General features: G+C 42.1%; 2 protein-coding genes across 8 annotated transcripts in view; both read left to right on the top strand.

Moving 5' to 3' along the window:
* The window catches only part of LOC118106127 (protein furry homolog), a 46,258-nt gene extending 32,752 nt beyond the window's left edge, over nucleotides 1-13,506 (top strand). For 3 of the 7 annotated variants that reach the window (XM_035154402.2, XM_035154401.2, XM_035154405.2), the window contains exons 41-63: nucleotides 52-173; nucleotides 255-442; nucleotides 1,334-1,428; nucleotides 1,513-2,093; nucleotides 2,309-2,406; nucleotides 2,491-2,661; nucleotides 2,778-2,918; nucleotides 3,389-3,568; nucleotides 4,320-4,466; nucleotides 4,637-4,711; nucleotides 4,810-4,980; nucleotides 5,136-5,144; nucleotides 6,636-6,836; nucleotides 7,443-7,586; nucleotides 8,413-8,576; nucleotides 8,956-9,163; nucleotides 9,495-9,644; nucleotides 9,741-9,839; nucleotides 9,940-10,017; nucleotides 11,279-11,296; nucleotides 11,453-11,563; nucleotides 11,667-11,872; nucleotides 11,972-13,506. In XM_035154402.2, the coding sequence (XP_035010293.1) occupies nucleotides 52-173; nucleotides 255-442; nucleotides 1,334-1,428; nucleotides 1,513-2,093; nucleotides 2,309-2,406; nucleotides 2,491-2,661; nucleotides 2,778-2,918; nucleotides 3,389-3,568; nucleotides 4,320-4,466; nucleotides 4,637-4,711; nucleotides 4,810-4,980; nucleotides 5,136-5,144; nucleotides 6,636-6,836; nucleotides 7,443-7,586; nucleotides 8,413-8,576; nucleotides 8,956-9,163; nucleotides 9,495-9,644; nucleotides 9,741-9,839; nucleotides 9,940-10,017; nucleotides 11,279-11,296; nucleotides 11,453-11,563; nucleotides 11,667-11,872; nucleotides 11,972-12,230 (3,616 nt within the window). In that variant the 3' untranslated portion in view covers nucleotides 12,231-13,506. The remainder of the gene's footprint in view (nucleotides 1-51; nucleotides 174-254; nucleotides 443-1,333; nucleotides 1,429-1,512; nucleotides 2,094-2,308; nucleotides 2,407-2,490; nucleotides 2,662-2,777; nucleotides 2,919-3,388; nucleotides 3,569-4,319; nucleotides 4,467-4,636; nucleotides 4,712-4,809; nucleotides 4,981-5,135; nucleotides 5,145-6,635; nucleotides 6,837-7,442; nucleotides 7,587-8,412; nucleotides 8,577-8,955; nucleotides 9,164-9,494; nucleotides 9,645-9,740; nucleotides 9,840-9,939; nucleotides 10,018-11,278; nucleotides 11,297-11,452; nucleotides 11,564-11,666; nucleotides 11,873-11,971) is intronic. The other 4 variants (XM_047339635.1, XM_035154403.2, XM_035154406.2 and 1 more) reach the window with 3 other exon arrangements.
* A 1,046-nt stretch (nucleotides 13,507-14,552) lies between these two features.
* On the top strand, nucleotides 14,553-18,567 carry LOC118106716 (breast cancer type 2 susceptibility protein). The gene is made up of 11 exons (XM_047339642.1): nucleotides 14,553-14,687; nucleotides 15,339-15,572; nucleotides 15,755-15,818; nucleotides 16,104-16,132; nucleotides 16,236-16,264; nucleotides 16,363-16,474; nucleotides 16,577-16,632; nucleotides 16,786-16,873; nucleotides 17,035-17,700; nucleotides 17,823-18,512; nucleotides 18,557-18,567. The coding sequence occupies exons 1-11, from the start codon at nucleotides 14,636-14,638 to the stop codon at nucleotides 18,565-18,567; spliced, it is 2,031 nt and encodes a 676-aa protein (XP_047195598.1). The 5' UTR covers nucleotides 14,553-14,635.
* The last annotated feature ends 50 nt before the right edge of the window (nucleotides 18,568-18,617 follow it).

The raw sequence follows: 18,617 nt of genomic DNA, 5'->3' as shown, positions 1-18,617 counted from the left end.
CAGACTGTATAAGTTCGTTGTTAGTGACTTTACTAAACTGTTGTTTTACAGAGCGTTTGGACCGCTGTGGTCCCATGAAGACATTTCCCCAAAGAACCAAATCTCAAAAAGCACCGGGCAGCTGACAAACTTTCTGCGACACGTGGTGTCTGTGTTCAAAGACTCCAAGTCAGGTAACACTACCGTAAAAGATGCATCACACTACAAAGCCCCGTCTTTACCATGGAATAAATCACCTCTTTGTCCGATGTTAGATTTCCACCTGGAGCAGCAGCTCAGTGACGTGGCGCTGCAGACGGCCCTGTGCAGCTCGTCACGCCACTACGCCGGCCGATCCTTCCAGGTGTTTCGAGCCCTGCGTCAGCCCCTCTCCGCCCACGCCGTGTCCGACCTGCTCTCGAGGCTGGTGGAGGTCGTGGGTGAACATGGAGAAGAAGTGCAGGTTAGTGGTCTGTGTGTGTGTGTGGATTTCAGAGCCTTAAAGGTTCAGTGTGTAAGATTTAGCTGAAAGGGATCTATTGGCAGAAATTGAATATAATCCAGTGTGTTTCATCAAATTGTATGAATTGTTGCTTTCTTTACCCTAGAATCCCTTTATATTTAAAAACTTAATTTACATCTGGAGTGGGCCCTCTCTACGGAGGCCGCCATGTTTTTTACAGTAGCCCAAACTGGACAAACTAAACACCTTTTGAGTTTTTATGACGACTGAAGGCAACCACAGGTTCTCTTTCATTTTGGGAAGAGGAGAGTGAGGTGAGGGGTGTTCAGCTGCAACATGAAACTTCAACACTAGATGTCACTAAATTCTACACACTGAACCTTTAAGCATAAATGAATTAATTAGTATTTAGAAATAATCAATGTATTCTTATTTATTTCCATATTTATCACTGTGGAATTCCAATGAGCAATATGATTTACAGCAGGAGTGGAGTTGTTGAAGCAGGAGTATCGTCCGCCTGTGCTTCCTTCCTTCCTTCCTCTTACGAGCACAAAAACACAGCATTAAAATGAATCATCATCTAATGACATATTATATCTGTCACATCTGACCATCACAAACTATTCAAATCCATGTGTTATCTTTTTTTTTTTTTAAATCCTGCAGTCAGAGAGTAAAACAAGCCGGACTGAAAACATGACCTCTTTCTAACTCCATCAGATCAAATGGAGCCTGTGAGCCGCTGGTGTTGTGATTAATTCTCGACATAGTTCACAGCGACAAGCTTTTCCCTGTAATGAAATGCTCGGCGATTAATCAAGTTGTCGAAACAAGTAAATACAAGAAAATCTCCCCAAACTGCAGTTGTGTGCTTTTTCTCTCTCGCAGGGCTACGTGATGGAAGTATTACTCACACTGGAATCTGTGGTGGATAACTTGGCTGAATGTTTGAAGAACAATGATCTCATGGCGATCTTGACGAGGTTTGCGTCTTCTCTTAGTACAGAGTGTCTATATGAAAAGAGAGGAAATATAGTAACTTTAATTTATTGTTTGTTCGATTCCAGAGCCTCATCTCCGGATTTCCTGACAAGTTTCAAGCTGCTGTCGAACAGGAACAGCACGGGGCAGCTCAATCTCAGAAGAGAGGAGCGGAGCACGCATCAGAGGAGCTCCTCTGTCCCCAAGAAGTTTGGAGAGGCGGACAGATGGTCTGATCCTCCCCGCAGCGCCACGCTGGACCGAATCCAGGCCTGTGAAAAAACGGGCTTCTTAGCCAAGGCCCGCAGCTTGTCCTCATCCAAAGACAACGTCACGGACCCGGCCAACATCAACCACCCCAGCAACCTGTTGGCCACCATCTTCTGGGTGGCGGTGTCGCTGATGGAGTCAGACTTTGAGTTTGAGTATCAGATGTCTCTGAGACTGTTGAATAAGCTACTGGGCCACATGTCGCTGGACAAACAGGAGAACAGGGAGAAGCTGGAGAAGCTGCAGACTCAGCTGAAATGGAGCAGCTTCAGCGGGCTGCAGCAGCTGCTGCTGAAAGGCTTCACCTCCGTGTCCACCACCGACCTCACGCTTCAGCTCTTCTGCCAACTCACACCTGTCTCACGAGTGCCTGTAGTGGACACCTCACAGGCCATAGGTACACTGCAGGGACCAATGCATGTGGATTTGAAGCAGATCATATTCATTTCATGCTCGTAGACTTTTTCTTATACAGTAATTTTAGATTTCAGACAAATAACAAGGTCACATGAAAACTAAATCCACCTCCCCAAATTACATTCCAGTGAACTTCTCTTCAAAATGATTTGTCAAGTGAAATATATAATTATTTCCTCTATTTTGATCCAATAGGTTTTCCCTTGAACGTTCTCTGCCTGCTTCCACATCTCGTGCAGAACTTTGACGGCCCCTCGCTCTTCTGTCAAGACGTTGCTGAGAGGATCGCCCAGGTTCGGATCCATTAACGTCTCTATCCTCACTTTGTCTCACAGATAATTACATTTCTTTAAGCTAAAGCACTTTGTGGTTCGTAGGTTTGCCTTGAGGAGAAGAACTCCAAGCTCTCCAACCTCGCTCACGTCATGTCCCTGTATAAAACGCGCTCATACACAAGGGACTGCTTCTCCTGGGTCAACGTGGTGTGTCGTTATCTCCACGAGGCCTTCTCGGATATCACCCTCCGCCTGGTTACCTACATGGTCGAGGTTTGTGCAGCCGTATCAGCTGATCGTTTTTTTCCTGAGCCAAATAAAAGGGTTCCACGAAAAAGTATATTGCAGCTTCTGAAATGAATGTTTTTTTTATAATTCTCTTGTAACAGCTGCTGGAGAAAGGTCTACCCAGTATGCAGCAGACGCTTCTACAGATCATCTACAGCCTCCTGAGTCACATGGACCTGGGTGGAATTCAAGCCAAACCCTTCAACATGGAGGTGCTCAAGACAATTGAGAAGTTTGTCCAGGTGAGTTCAAGTTAAACGCCTGCAGATATTTGGTTTGTTCTTTATTCATGCAGTGATTAGAAGGACAGAAGTGCATGGAAAGTGAAAAAATGCGGATGTTAGATCTGATGTGATCAGTGGAAACCTTAAGCCGTCGTGCTCTGAGTAAGAGTCCTGTGTTCCTTGTTGCTTTTGTGAATGTTCATGTGAGGGGAGAAAAAAAATAGCTGTCGTGTGTCAGTGCAGTAAATTTGTAGACACACCCAAACTATAAACAGTCCGCCTTACTGCCGCGGGCTAGGCCTCTCACACTGAATCTATTTTCCTTCAGCTTCCTGCTGGGAGGAATCTGCCAGAACACCTCTGAGCTTCATTAAAACACATAGAAAGACGTATATGGTTGTTTATTTCTAAACATATGGTTGTGTTGGTTTGTTTTTTTTCCCCCCTGCATGCATGGGTGAATTGGTGTGTGTCTGTGTTGAGTATAGACTGTCCATTGGAGGGAAGCGCTGAATATCCTGAAGCTGGTGGTTTCTCGATCGGCCAGTCTGGTGCAGCCCTCGGCCCCTCAAAGTGTCCTCTGCTACGAGGACATCAGCCGAGTCTGGGAACGCTCCACCAAGGCCTTGCCGGGGAAAACTCTGGATTTCCACTTTGACATATCTGAGGTTAGATATTCTCTGACTTTCTTTTCAGTGTGAAAGTGATTAGTTTTAAAGTCCCTGTAGAGCGAGGAGGGATTAATACATGTGTGTGTGTGTGCCTCTGTATTTTTTCCTGTATTTTCCAGGGTGTGGTGCTTGTTGAGGTTGTGTGGAATCTTTTAGAGCTTTTTTGGAAAGGAAACATTTCTTCCCCTTCCTTAATACTGACATTTCTTCGTAGCCAAACCTCCTGAGATTAGCTCGAAGAGCTGCGAAGGTAAACACAATTAGCCGCGCAGTGCGGAGCTGTAAGCGTGATGTCAAAGACGCAGACAGAGTGGTGCATGTGTGGGAACTGGACAGGGAGCTGTTTGTGTTGTTCATGAATGGCAGGAAATGATGTCAGCTCTCTGCTGCCGTCCTTTGTATGTGACTCAGGGAGTTCTGGTGGACAGACGGCAGCATGTGTATTCAAACTTGAGACACGCTCGACAAACCACTGATACGTCCTAAAATAGCCGGATATATTTAGACTGAGGGATAAAGCAGAGGAGATGGGGGTTTATTTTTTCCTCAGCTGCTTCATGAATCCGGAATGCCAAGTGGAATAAAAACTGTGAACACTGATAAAATGTCACTTCACACTGAACGTGGAAGTCCAGAAGAAGCAGGAGCAGCCATGGGGCCAGAGGCATGGACTGACCGAACAGAGGCACTTTATCTCCTTCAAAACTTCCCCTAAGTCATCCAGGTTTGTTTGTGTCCGTGCTGTCAGACGCCGGTGATCGGTCGGCGTTACGATGACCTTCAGCGCTCTCCGGGCCAAGATGTGAAGAGCAGGACCACCTCGTCTACCTCCTCTGGATCCACATCCAACAACGTCCTGGTGCCAGTCAGCTGGAAGAGGCCTCAGTCCTCTCAGGTGAGTCTTCTTGAAACCATGGCAATAAGAGTAGTACTTGAATAATACACTTGGTATTAACGTGATCTGGATGTGGATAAGGAGACCATGTTTCACATCAGACACTTGGTCCTGGGACATAAATCTAAAATTGTATTCACAATATTTTATTTTATTCTTGCCCTCTACAGAAAAGAACTCGGGAAAAACTGGTGCACGTATTGTCTCTGTGTGGACAAGAAGTGGGGCTCACAAAAAATCCTTCGGTAAGATGCACACCATGCTATGAATTTCATCACTCTCCAATTTAAAAAAGAAACTAACCATTTTTTTTAAATGTCTGTCCGCTTGTTTCTCTCTGCAGGTGATCTTCTCCAGTTGCGGGGACCTGGACCTCATGGAGCACCAGCCCAGCCTGGTGTCCTCCGACGACGGGACCCGGGAGCCAGACAACATGGACGACACCACCTCGGAGCAGCAGTTCAGGGTCTTCAGAGACTTTGACTTCCTGGATGTGGAGCTTGAGGATGGAGAGGTGAGTCGGAGAATCTCCAGGGTTTTCCTCCTTCAAACTTTGGAAGGAAAAGCAAAAGAAGACAGAAAAACATTAGCCGATGTGCAGTGTTGAGTCGGGTGTGCCTGCTCTGTGTAATGGGCTTTCTTCTTTCTCTTTATTCTCTTTGCTATCAGGAGCTACAGGTAAGTTTAGTCATGCCACATTTTTTATTTGCTGTGTTTCTTAAATGAGATGCAGATAGTTAAGTGGAGTGACACACTCGTGGTGAAGCCAATGTGTGTGCATGCCATGGAATTTAGAAAACTGATTCTACATAGTTCATGTGCTATAAGAGAGATATTTAAACATTTAAACAAAAATTAAACCATAAATGTCACATAGGACTAATTCTTTTAAAACCACACAGTAGTTCATGTCAACATAAGATATCCATAACTAGGATCAGTCATTTTTATTTATCTTGTTTAATTGTGTCATCTGTTGATTTAAACAGTGTTTAATTATTTTATCAGATTATTAGGAGAGAGCTAGTCCTGGGTATGATGTTTTACAGTAACCTGGTTAGTGGGTGGCTTGATTTTCACTCATGATAAGTTCCAACATTAATGCTCATTACGAGATTATTATTATTTTTTTTTAACTTAATTTTCTTTATAAAAATGTGCAAATCTGACCATGATGGGATTTTCCAAAATTACATGTGTCTCAGTTGTACAGATGTGATGTTACTGCCATCTAGAGGCACAGTAAGAAGAAACCGAAGACACTATCACACTAAACGTATTATTTATACAATATTAAAAACTTGTCATGCACACACTAATTCTCCTGTAGACCTTTTCCACTTGTGAGCACATGTACTTGGTAAGTTGATGCAGAGAAAATGAACTAAAATTCTCTTTATTCTCGTTTACTTTGAGTAGAAGAACAAAATCTCCAAACGAGCTCAAATCTGTTGTGTTAAATGACACAGAGACCAAAATACTGATGATTCACACACTGTGTTTCATGGTGGTACAACAATACTTAGAAATATAATAACACATTCTTTAAGTAGTTCATCTTAACTGCATTGTGGTATCTACATAGCCAAGCTTTGAAACCACAGGAACATCTTGAATTTTCAGCAAACCAGTGCTGTAGAAATAATATAAAATAAAATATAACTACCTCAATGTCTAAAGCTGCAGACTTTGCATGCCAGAGCAGTGTCAGCTGTTTTTGACAGTCTAAAGACTTAAACAACTACTGTGGTCAACAGAAGTGCCTCACAGACAGTTTTGTAAAGTAATGGCACCTCTTAAAAAGAAGCTATTTGGCCAAAAGTCAAGGCCTTTGCTTTCCATCGAGGGTCGGTACCAAGCGTCACTGCAGGAAGTCTCCTTTGTTGTTCGCTCTGTTGATGTGGAGATTTGGCAGAATGTGGAAGTTGGCTGATATCCAACTGTCACACTGCATTTTAAATAAGAAACACAGTTTTGCAGATGTTTCAGTTAAAGTTTAGTTCAGCCACAGTTAAGTCAACGCTCCAGTCTTCCTTACATTCTTAGCTCGCACTGCACTGCATGGTTGTGTGAACATGTGTATGCCGTATGGGCGTGTGTGCATGTGTTTGCTTTAGGGAGGAGATCAGGCTCGATGTTGTGGCGCTCAACGCCGTTTCTCTGTTGCAGGGAGAGACTATGGACAACTTCAACTGGGGTGTGCGGAGACGCTCCATGGACAGTCTGGACCAGAGTGACCTGCAGCCCCTGGAGGAGAGTCAGCTGTCCAGCAGCATGCCCAGCCTCAGCAAGATCACACACGAAGACTCCGACGAGTCGTCAGAAGAGGACTCACTCTCCGCCAGCCAGATCCTCTCCCACTCACAGCTTGTAAGTCCACTTTAGATTGTATGAAAGTAGCATTGGAAACATATATTCTTGTATTTATCAATATGAATACTGAGGAAATGTTTCCATCCTATGCGTTTCATGAGCTTTCCTCTTGTTCCACCCTCAGGTTATTGTATGTAAGATATTTTATTACCTCATTGGCAGTTTCCAGAACACATTCATTCTCCAAATGGGATTCAGCCTTTTGATTTTAATGGCCCCGTAGGTTTTCCTCCAGTGTCCACCTCAGGACCAAGGTTTTACAGCTCTATCTCAATTCTTTTTAGTGTCTGGGGAAGTTAGTGAGGCTTTAAACATTTGCACCGTCTTTCTGTTACACCATGACCAGTGGTCCTTGTACTTTAAGTTTGAAGAAACTGTGCTGGCAGATGGGGAGCCCATGTGTTCACGCAGCTGTCATCCCACTCCTCACTTGTGTCTGATTCGTCACCCACACTGTCCGTGGTAGAGTCAGTTGAGGATTTGACGCTTTTGAAAAACCCCAATTGAACTGTGATGTGATTTTCTTTTTTCAGTTTTTCTAAAAAAAACGTGTGTATGTGTAATGATACACGTTCTGTTTCGTGTTTTACTTTCTTTTTTCAGATGGTGAACCTCTCTCCAACAGCAGAGAACAGTAACATGGACTCTCCCTCCGGCTTTTTTGACACAACTCCATCTGACTCAACTCCTCTGAACTCCAAAAATCCTAGTTTCGAGGTCCAACTGCCAGAGGACTCGAAGCCGCGGGTGAATAAGGGCTTCAGAGTGTCTGAGATTCTGGGAGCGACTAATTCCTATCGCAGTTCCATACTAGATTTCTTTACTAATTTCGCCAAATAGAAGCTGTTTGTTTGCATCTTCTCTCTTGAAATGTCTTGGATGTTATATGTGCTTTGGGTTTGGTCTATGTTAAGTATTATTTATGTGACTTTTCTACATTTCCTCTCCTCAGTGTAGAGCATGAGTCGGAGTTTTCTTGGTATTACAGTAGTTTGCATGCTTAAAGGTGAATGACGTTAAACCTGCAAGTGGGCAAACCATAACGCTTTGGGCTGTGGGCTAGTTGGTGCCTTACTTTAATGTTCCCAGAGGTTTCGCAGGGTTGTTGGGGGGGTGTTGTAGCCGGTCGTAGATAAAAAAACAGTCTTTCTCTTTCTGCGTCTGTCTGTTTAAGGCAATGTGTATACCTATTGCTTCTGTGTGGGGGGCTCTGAGCAACAACTAAAATCTCTTGGCATGCGGGAGGTCAAGAAAGGTTTACACATTGCCTGTCCCAAAACCTGAGCGTGCAGGGGCCACAGTGTTGGCTGCATTGAAATTACATTTAATCAAATGAATTGGCACAATTCATCCACACTAAATTAACCACATAAAAGAAAACACAACAAGGATTGTCCGTAGGGTCCCATCGCAAGGTTAGTGTGTCCACTTTACCCACTAAATGATGTGTTTAACCATTAAGTGTAACTCAGGGAACTAATAATTCCAGTTATTAATAACCATTACAGCATGCTGCCTCCGTATCTGCTCATGACTTTTTACCAAAGCATGTGTACGTCTTGTTTTATTGTAGCATGAGTTGTCACAGGAAGACGAAGACACCAACGTCCATGAGGATGACGTCTCTTTCTCCATCAGTGAACTGCCCCCTGAATTTTACTGCGGGGACAGTTTGAAAATGGACGCGGTTCACAGTGATTACAGAGGAGAACTGGACCTTGACAGCTGCTTACCCAGGTACATGCTCCCCGCCTCTCAATAATGAGCTAGAACGGCACTAAGTAGAGTGCAAACCTCCGCCAAGGCCAAACAGTCCCCTCATGAAACAACATGTTTATTCTCTATATCTGGATTTCACACACTCAGAAATATCAGTCATCATTTTTTTGTCAAGATCCATGGAATATTCTCTGAGAAATCATAAAAAAACAGCAATTCCTGGATTCGCCCCTAGTCCGGATGTGCACCAAAACATATTGGGTTCACTCTCTTGACCCACACAGTATCCCTCCACCAAGTTTCATGGAAATTCGTTCAGTGTAATCTTGCTTACATGCAAAGTGATGAAGTTACGGCACAATCACATTGTCAATAACATGGCCCTGTGTCCGCTCAGTCTCGCAGAGGAGGAGAGAGACGACATGCTGGAGTCCCGCTCTTCCCCGCCACCGTCACCCTTCTTCTCCGCCATCCTCGCAGCTTTCCAGCCAACGGTGTGCGACGATGCAGAGGAGGCTTGGCGAAGTCACATCAACCAGCTCGTGTCTGACTCGGACGGATCCTGTGCCGTCTACACTTTTCACGTGTTCTCCTCACTGTTCCAGGTAATATACTGTGGCCTGCTCCGACTTGATATTGACAGTGTGGCTGGTCTAACTGAATAATTAAACTGAAAGGGTAACGGGATTAGATATGTGACTGATTAACCTTCAGAGAAAGAGGCTTCCTTTCACAAGGGGTCTGATTCAATGCAAATCGAGGGCAGGATGCTTTCAGCTTGAAGATCTACAGAGATTCGTTAACCAAATGTTGTTCCCTTCACTGACCAAAGCTGACAGGGGAGGATTTCGGATGTAAAGACAGAATGTATGGACTTTAAATGATGTAGGAGCGACTCTGACAGCGTCTCAGTCAGCCTGTTGCTTTGCTTTGCAGAGTATCCAGAGCAAATTTTGCTCTTTGACCTGTGACGCTGTGAGTTACCTCGGCGACGGACTGAGGGGGTTAGGATCAAAGTTTCTGAGGTCATCTCAGATGCTGACGTCCTGCTCAGAGTGCCCAACTCTATTTATCGATGCAAACACAGTGAGTGACATGACTAATACTTTTTTTTTTTTTACAACATGACCTATCAATGGCAGTTAAACAAATTCAACAACAAGCTTAATTTTCTTTTTTCAGATTATGTCTTATGGCCTCCTGGAAAAAATGAAATTCAGCGTGTTGGAGCTTCAAGAGTATCTCGATACTTACAACCACAAAAAGGAAGCTGCTGTCACCGTAAGGGGATTCAATATTGTGCTTTTCAGTATGAATGTCACCTGCGTGTTGTCACTGAGTTGTGTAAATCACGTTATTATGTTGTCTCTGTTCCCCTCAGTGGTTGTGCAACTGTAAGGCCACGTTTCCCCGGACTGCTGGGGGTATAACAAGGCAACCGGTGGAGCATGAGGAAAAGGTAAAAGCTTAATTTATAGGAAATTTGATTAATAACTCTGTCATACTGGTCCAAACCAGCGAGAAAGTAGTTTATTTCCTGAATTCAGTGTAAATGTTAAGAATGCCATTTCATCTGACCTTTCTTACTGTACTTTCTGCCTGACGATTACTGTGTGATACTGTAGCTCTGTGAGTGTTGCCTCTCGTTATTCTCATACTATATAAATATCAAGTTTCTAACGACCTTGAGTTGCCGCGCATCACATGGATTGTCTCATACCCAGCGTGCATTGTGATCGTTTCCAGCTCCGCCGGGCATGAGAGCAAGTTCTCTTAAATTGCATTTAATCTGGACAATACACTCACTTCCAGAGGTGGCAAAAGTACACCCATTCTTTACTCGAGTAGAAGTACAGATACTAAATATGACTCAAGTAAAAGTATGCATATTGATTCAACCTCTGTACTCAAGTAAAAGTATAAAAGTACAGACTCTAAAATATACTCAAAAGTAAAAAGGGGAAGGGCCACCTCTACCGACTTTATCTGTGGAAAACAAACAGAGGAAATGTGTAGGCTACAATAGAATGTAGTATTCTTAATTGAAATAAGGTCAGGGATAGGGAATGTTTTGTTGCCCTGCCTCGTTGTTTACGTTCTCAGTGATGTTGGCTGATTCTTCACTTTCTTCCATGCTGTTACTCCTTGTCATGGACATAAATCAAATTAAATAATAAAAAAATCCCCCTGAAATGCATTAAAACAAAAGTAATGAGACTGTTTTGAAGATGTAAGGATCCTAAAGTACAGATATTTGTGTGTAAAATCTAGGGAGTAAAAGTAAAAAGTAATCAGAAAAATAACAACTCTTAAGTACAGATACCTGAGAAATCAACTTTCACTACAGTAAAGAAGTATTTGTACTTTGTTACTTCCCACCTCTGCTCACTTCATAGCTGATGAAGGTTTTTATTGTTAAAACCTGGCATAATGCATAATAAGAGATTACCACCAAAGTGAGTGCATTTCTGCCAATTAACAGGCAAAACTGTTCATTTGCTCGGCTTGTTTCATTTTGGATTAATTCATGTCAACTCCCTGTTCTCCTTTCAGTTCCAATTTACACATACATCCCTCATTACTTTTCCTACCTCTTCGCATGCCAATAAAAATACCTCTGCTAATACTTCTAAATAAAAGTAATGAGGAACTGCATGTCCTTCTTTTGAGTCTCTGTTTTCCTCACTTATTTTCTGTCCTGTAACATGCGTGCTTTGTAGCAAATGGAATCTCTGGCTGTAAGTTGGATGTTGTTTTAAATTGTCTTTTAGCAGTCGTGTAGTTTTCTGTAGAACTGTAGCAGGTTTAACATCAATTTACAAGTAGCTAGTTGTGTTTATTATGATAGGAATAAAGACGCCTTTTGTCAACAACCACTTCTCTCTGACTTGCAGCAACTGGAGCTCTGTCAAAGACTCTACAAACTCCACTTTCAGCTGTTGCTGCTTTTTCAGTCCTACTGTAAGCTGATAGAACAGTTCCGTGAAATAAGCTCAATTCCTGAGGTAGGTGCATCGTGCAATTGTTTGTCTCCTCTTTTTGGAACCATAACACCTGACATTGAATCCATGTCCCTGTTTAATAATATGAATCCTTCTCAACCTTTAGCTGACGAGTATGTCCAGAGAGCTAAATGAGTTGAAGATCAACCTGAGGGCGGCAGCGGCCTCGGTCACAAGTGATGAGGCTGCTGCCCGTGAGAGCTGCTGCTCTGAGCCCACCTTCAGCTCCTCTGAAGCTGCTGTGCAAGCCATTTTGGAGGGTCTGAAGAACAACGAGCTTCAGGCAGCCATCCGCTACATTCGTGAGTGCAGGTGAGAAAATAATTATCTTTGCTTTTCTAAAAATGTGTGGTTTTTATGTTAATAAATGCCCCCTGACAACTGAACGACCTTTTCTATTTTTCTTTGCAGAACAATGTGGCCTAACGACATCTTCGGCAGCCACTCTGAGGAGGAGATCCAGACCTTACTGAACATCTTCTTCAGACATCAAACTTTGGGTCAAACGGGAACTTTTGCTCTGGTGGGCTCGAAGCAGGACCTGACAGAAATCTCCTCCAAGCTGATGGAACTGAACAGAGAGATGCGGGACATGATCAGACGAGCCCAGGGCTACCGAGCCATCACGGCTTTCCTCCCAGACTCCAGCATTTCAGGCTCAACTCTTTGAGTGAGGTCTGGCAGCGCAGCGATGCCCATTCCAACACCCTGTGCTATGCCTACACTCCAGTGCTGCCTGGGGTTGCTGCTATCATCTCAGTGGTTAACAAGCTCTCTGCTCTCTCTTGGGAATAACCAAACACCTCCTCTTGTGACTCAGAGTACATCAAAAAGTCAGATCTCTAGACGTGCAGCAATACTGTTGGTTTTAGACACACGAGTGACTTTGTTCTCAAGAAAGTTAGGCTTTTATTGCACTAATAGCCTGGCATCACCACACCAATCTGCAAGGGCAAATAAACATGAGCTCGCTGATTGGTCTGGTTTCCAGGATCCGAATGATAGAAGTTTTCACAAAGCGACCACTTGATACCGAGGTCGGTCAACGACTGTCAGATTTAACAAATGACATACCAAAGATAAATAACTCTTTTTCAGTTACGTTGTTTTAATTGTCAAGGGGAAATGTGCAATCCGTCATGGGAGTGGAAAACCTTTACTGTTTCCTGAAAGAATGTATTTGAATATCAGAGCAGTGAAAAAATGAACATTGTCAGTAAAGAAAAAGGGAGGCTTCATTGCTTGCTTAAAGTAGTGGGTCTTTTGTGTGTGTGTGTGTTTGTGTTTGTGTGTGTGTGTGTGTGTGTGTGTGTTTGTGTGTGTGTTTTGTGTGTTGGCGCCTGAGTGTGTGAATCTAAACCTGACGACCATCCTCGATGGCATTACGGATACTGATTTCTTTAATTACAATTATTAACTTGTTCACATAAACTACTCTGACATAAGCTGCAACTCTACTGTAATGTCTCCCAAACCTACATCCTTCTGTGTGGGTAATCTGTTACTTAAAAAAAAAATCTTACTGTACCTTTTTAACTGTGCAGCTTTTAGCAATTAGGGAAAATATTTATATCATTTGCAAGAGAAAGACATGCTTTTATCCGACTGGATTTATAGAAAACTAATATTTTGTTTTGAATCTGCCAAGCTTGCAAATTCTATGTTCTATAAAGTGTAATAATAATGTTTATCGTCAAACACAGAAAACTATTTTAGCTGAATATTTGTACATAGTGCAGCGGGGGCTTCGCTCAAGACTCATAAGATTGTATTTTTATGATAGTACAATTTGAGTTGCATAAGGAGTAAAAGAGATATTTGTAAAGCTTGCACAGGAACCGTTGGAGTAGCCTCCCGCTTTGTAAATACTACTGCCTTTGCAATGTACTGTACTTTGGTGTTCTGTACACTCATGTAACGATGAAAATAAAACATACATTTGTAAACCGTTGTTTCATGTTGTAATTTATTATTATATTTGTATTATTATAATTAGTAGTAGTAGTAGTAGTAGTGAAGTAGTAGTAGTAGTAGTAGTATTATCATCATGATCATCATTATTATTATGCCTGGCAGAAGGACTATGGATGGAATTAATTGGCCAATGCTTATATAATGTATGTGTTTTGCTTATAACAGAACCGTACAGTTGCTTTTTATATATTATCATGTTTCTATTCAATGTTTATATGTAAATACAGTATTTAAAATGTATTCAAGTGTATGTATATATGTCTCGTTTATACGTTTAAGATTATATGTCAAGTAAATATCCATCTATCTATCTATCGATCGATCGATCTATCTATCTATTCTATCTATCTATCTATCTATCTATCTATCTATCTATCTATCTATCTATCCATCTACCTATCTATCTACCTATCTACCTATCTATCTATCTATCTATCTATCTATCTATCTATCTATCTATCTATCTATCTATCAAATCAACCATTTCTAAGATAATTATCGTCTAATGTTAAACTCTATCATGTGTTAGATTCTTTATATGAAAACCTCTTATTTTGAAGTCGTCCTAACTTCCGGTTACCGGCGCGCGAGCTTTGTTTTCGTAGAACTAGCTAACCAGCTAACTAGCTAAACATGTAAACACGTCAACACGTCATTACCACTTTATATCACCGTTTGTGGTTTGCTGTATAAAGTTTATCAGAAGTTTTCATCGCGACATGAAAGACAGGACCTTCTCCCGCCGTCATGGTGAGTCAGAGCAACTTCTACGTTCATTCGTCTCGTAACTTTTTGTGAATTGGTCGTTAGCAGTTCTGCATTTGGGTTTTTTCCTAAACAGTGTCAGCCTCCTGAAACATTTTGTAAAGCAGTGAATCCCACGTTGGCTAACACTGCCACGTGTCTCAAGCTGTTTAATTGCCATTCAAGCTAACGTGAGTCGACCTGCAGCTGCACAACGTGAGGTCCTGAGCATCAGCTGCAGTTTGACGCACCTCCACCATGAAGCTAACATGCTGCAGCTAACATCAGTTTCTGTTTCAAAACTTAAGTCACCACGAAAACTGTGTCTCCTCAGGCGACCACCTGTAGTCCCCTGGAATGGAGTCTCCCTCGAACATGTACGACACCTTCAAAGATAAGATCTGGAAAGGTGAGATAAGTGTTGTGTGAAAAAAACAAGTTATGAACTGCAATGGAGATAATATAATTATTATAAGACCAAGCATTTAACCTTATAAGTCACACATAGTTTGTTGCAGGGCTCTACTTTTTCCACTACTTGAACACATAGCTGAACGATCACCAAACAATACATTTTATTTCTATAGCCCATATTTTCACAAATCACAATTTGTCTCATAGGGTTTAACAAGGTGTGACATTTTGTTCCCCTTTAAACAGGGGAATAAACATAGAAACTTCAGAGAGCCACATGTGAGGGACGGACAGAAGTGCAATAGATGCTCCGTGTAACCGAGAACATCGATAAAATACCAGTATAACATTGATTAGAAGAAACAGTTTGAAACATAATGGAAAAGTGTGTGATTGTTTAAAGTATTTGTACATAAGAAAATGTCTGATAGAGATGCAGGGAGCAGCGATGACAAATGAATTGAGGAGTTATTCTCAGTAATGGTACAGTATGTCAGTAGGTGTATTGTATGTCAAGCAGTCTGGATGTAATCATAGTCCACGATCATCATCACAAAACACTAAATCAAATCATCATGTGCTGTGAACCTGGAGTTGGTTTACTTCATACTGAGCTAGAATCCTTTTTTTTTTATTCCCTATCCAGAGCTGGGACCACTGGACCCCGACTGGTTTCACGTCCTGACAGCTCAAACGTCCACCAATGAGGGAAATGTCTCTGACCAAGATGACCTCTGCGCCAACCAAGAGGGAAACTTCAAAGCCCCCTGTGACAGAACCGCACTGGAGAGTCAGCTGTTTTCTACCCCTAAAGTTTTCAGACACAGGCGAGTTGTGTCCCCTGAAACGGAGGGTGAGCAGTCGTTCACTGCTGAACAAGGTAATGTTTCATTCATATTTAACCATTGATATATTTATGCATTAATATATGTCTTGCCCTTAAAATATTGTAGATGTCTGCATACTACATCTTTAATGTATTATTGTAAATTATATTAACCTGCGTGTGTCTAGATTCATAGTCATATCTAAAAAGTGATGATTCTGTATTTCTTTCCTTAGAAAAAGAAGCACGGCCATGGAAGGAAACACAAAGTCCATGTTTGTTTCAGATGACAAAAGAGAGGTGAGTGCGACAACTATCAAGACTTTTTTGCCCGTACTGTTTGAAAGAGCCATTTTTTTGATATTCTACTTTTTATTTTCGTAGTTCTTATTTCAAGTCATGAGTAGGAACCGTGAACATTGTCTGATTTTCTTAAAACTCTTGACAATGAAGAATTGTGCTTTGAGAAAAGATACATGTACTTTCTCTGTACATTGAGTTTATGAGCTATTGTCTAGCAAATGTTGTACGTGTCCCTTGTGTTGTCACTGCTGTAGTTTTCAGTGTCCATCTTGTTCTTTTTAGGGTCCCTGGAGCAAAATGTGGACGTTTTGGTGAGCTGCAACTTCATACATTTAATCTGTTTAAAGTAAAATCAAAATAGATATTTGATCATCATCTGTAATCTGTCATTTTTTGCCCGTGTCATCTGTACAGATTTTCTTCAGACCTCACCCAAATCCCCAGTAAGTGTATAAAATCAAACAGTAATTCAGCAAATGGCAGTATTTGAATGTGGAGTAATGCATAACATCAAGGTTCACTCTATTTTTGCAAATGACAGGTTAGCTATGCCAAGCAAATATCTGAAAGTCTAGGTGCACAGATTCATCCGGACATATCGTGGACGAGTTCTCTGAACACCCCCCCAGCTGTGCCGTCCACTCTGATTTTATGTAAGCAAATGACTCGGTTAGTTGTTATGGTTGATTTTTTTTTTTTGGTGATTAAAAATCCATTTACGTGATTTGTTTGATAATTAATTTGTCTTGATGCAGCTAAAACCGATGAGAGTCCCTGTCCAATGAGTGTTTCTTCAGACAGCAATGTTGTTGTGAGTATTGTGTCGAAACCGACTCCACAGCAGATTTATTTTTATCACTAAGTGAATGTCAAGTCTCTGCTTATGCCTATTTTATGCTAATGATACATTTTTATATTGCTTCTGAAATTATATTTTTTCCTTCTTTTGTTTCCCTGTTTTTAGTTTGTACGGAAGCTTTTTCCTTCTCTTTCAAACGCATCTGTAGCTGCAGCAGTATCACCCCAAAACAACGATGTGCTGGTTCACAGAGGTACTGACTCCTTCCTGTACATTTTGCTAATATTGTGGAGGTTGCAGTAGCTATGATTTAATGAAAGGGCTTTGCATTGCACCATATTTACTTATTTTGCACAGACTTTTCGATGTGTAATAGAAAACAATAAATAATAATTTCTTGTCTGTAAACCACAGGTGTTGTTTCCACTGAGGCTGGTCAGAATCCAGAGTCCCATAACTCCCCCCAGGATTCACTGAATCCAAGTCCGAGTGGTTGGCGACAGAAGCTTCCAGACGCTATTGAAGATGGAGATGTACGCAGCACCGTGGCGAGTGTTCTTGATGGAGCGGAAAATGTTCTTTCCATGTTTTTCTCCAACAGTAGTTCAGCCCTGAGAAAAGTGAAAACTGACAGAATCAAGAGAAAACAGATCATCTCGCCAAAAGAACGTGGCTACAGCTTTACAGACGTCTCGACTACTAACAACGCTGCATCACTGGAACAGAGTACAGATGATCGGGAACCTGTCAAAATATCCTCACCCCCACCACAGAAGACTAGAGATACTGGAATCACCCAGTGGTCTCCATTGAGTTTATCTGAAATTCCTCCCTCGACCGTAGATTCCTCTTGCAGGGATAATAATCATGCTGCTACACAAGTGGACGACAAAACTGTACCAGAACAACTGCGGAGCAACTCTGATTCTGGCCAACTCACCAGGTCGCATTTGACAGGCTCATACTATGGATTTACAAAGAAAAAGAGACAATTTGTTTACACCATTGAGACTCCAAAAACACAAGCTCAAGGGAACGAGACACCATCTGTGAAGAATGACACCTCCCCCAGGCTTCCAGGTTCTGGTAACATTTCTCATGCATGTGAATGTATTCATGCATAAAATGCTCTAATCCACGTTTTGTCAATATAGAAAAATCTGAATGAATCTCTCCCTTTTTATCCTCCTGCTGTCTTTCAGGGAACAAAGGGAGTGACAAGCTGTTGGGGGAAATCCAAGATGAAGCAGACTGTTGCAGAATCAGGGAGGATGAGATACAAAAACAGAAAAATGTCACGGAAGAAAACGTTCCTCTTCCTGTTCAACCAAAAGCCCAGGATCTTGACATGTCGCAGCTCTGCAGAGATTTTGCACAAGACTTCAGTCAAATGTTAGACCCCGGGAAACCAAGTGAGGTAGCAGAGGATACTCCTCAAAATGGCTTCTCTCCCTCAACTTGTCTGAACGCCATGAAGCAAGCCAAGCAGAGAGTGAGACGAGTAAACTTTCCCCATGACTGTGATCACACCACTGAGAGAAAACCTGTTTCTGCCACTGCTCAGAATTACTCCATCAATGAGGGAACAGGAGTTGACAGCGGATTCCAGTCTGCTGTTGCAGACATCTCTCACCTGACTTCCACATCCTTTATTCTTCCCACCTCAGAGAACATTGCTCAAAGTCAACAATGGACTGGCTTTAAAACTGATGGCCAAAGAGCTGCTTCTTCCCTATCTACAAATATTAAACATGTAAAATATCATTCAGATATTTTAGAAGGAGCTGAAACTGATGCCAAGATGCCGAGTGCAGTCAAGGCAAGCCAGACACTGGGCCCTTGCAGAGAGAGTGAGTTACACGTAGAGAGCACATCAACAGAACTGCCCAGTGGTGCAACAGAAGGTGTTAATAACATCAATCACTTTCCAGTCAAGTGTCCAAGTGATGGCAACTTACCAGAGAGAGCGACGGTGTCTCTTCCTTCCGTCCATGCAT

Source organism: Hippoglossus stenolepis, chromosome 4 (assembly GCF_022539355.2).
Source record: "Hippoglossus stenolepis isolate QCI-W04-F060 chromosome 4, HSTE1.2, whole genome shotgun sequence".
NCBI classification, from domain to species: Eukaryota; Metazoa; Chordata; class Actinopteri; order Pleuronectiformes; family Pleuronectidae; genus Hippoglossus; species Hippoglossus stenolepis.
The sequence above is the reverse complement of the archived record's forward strand: the minus strand, read 5'-3'. Positions and strand labels throughout refer to the sequence as shown.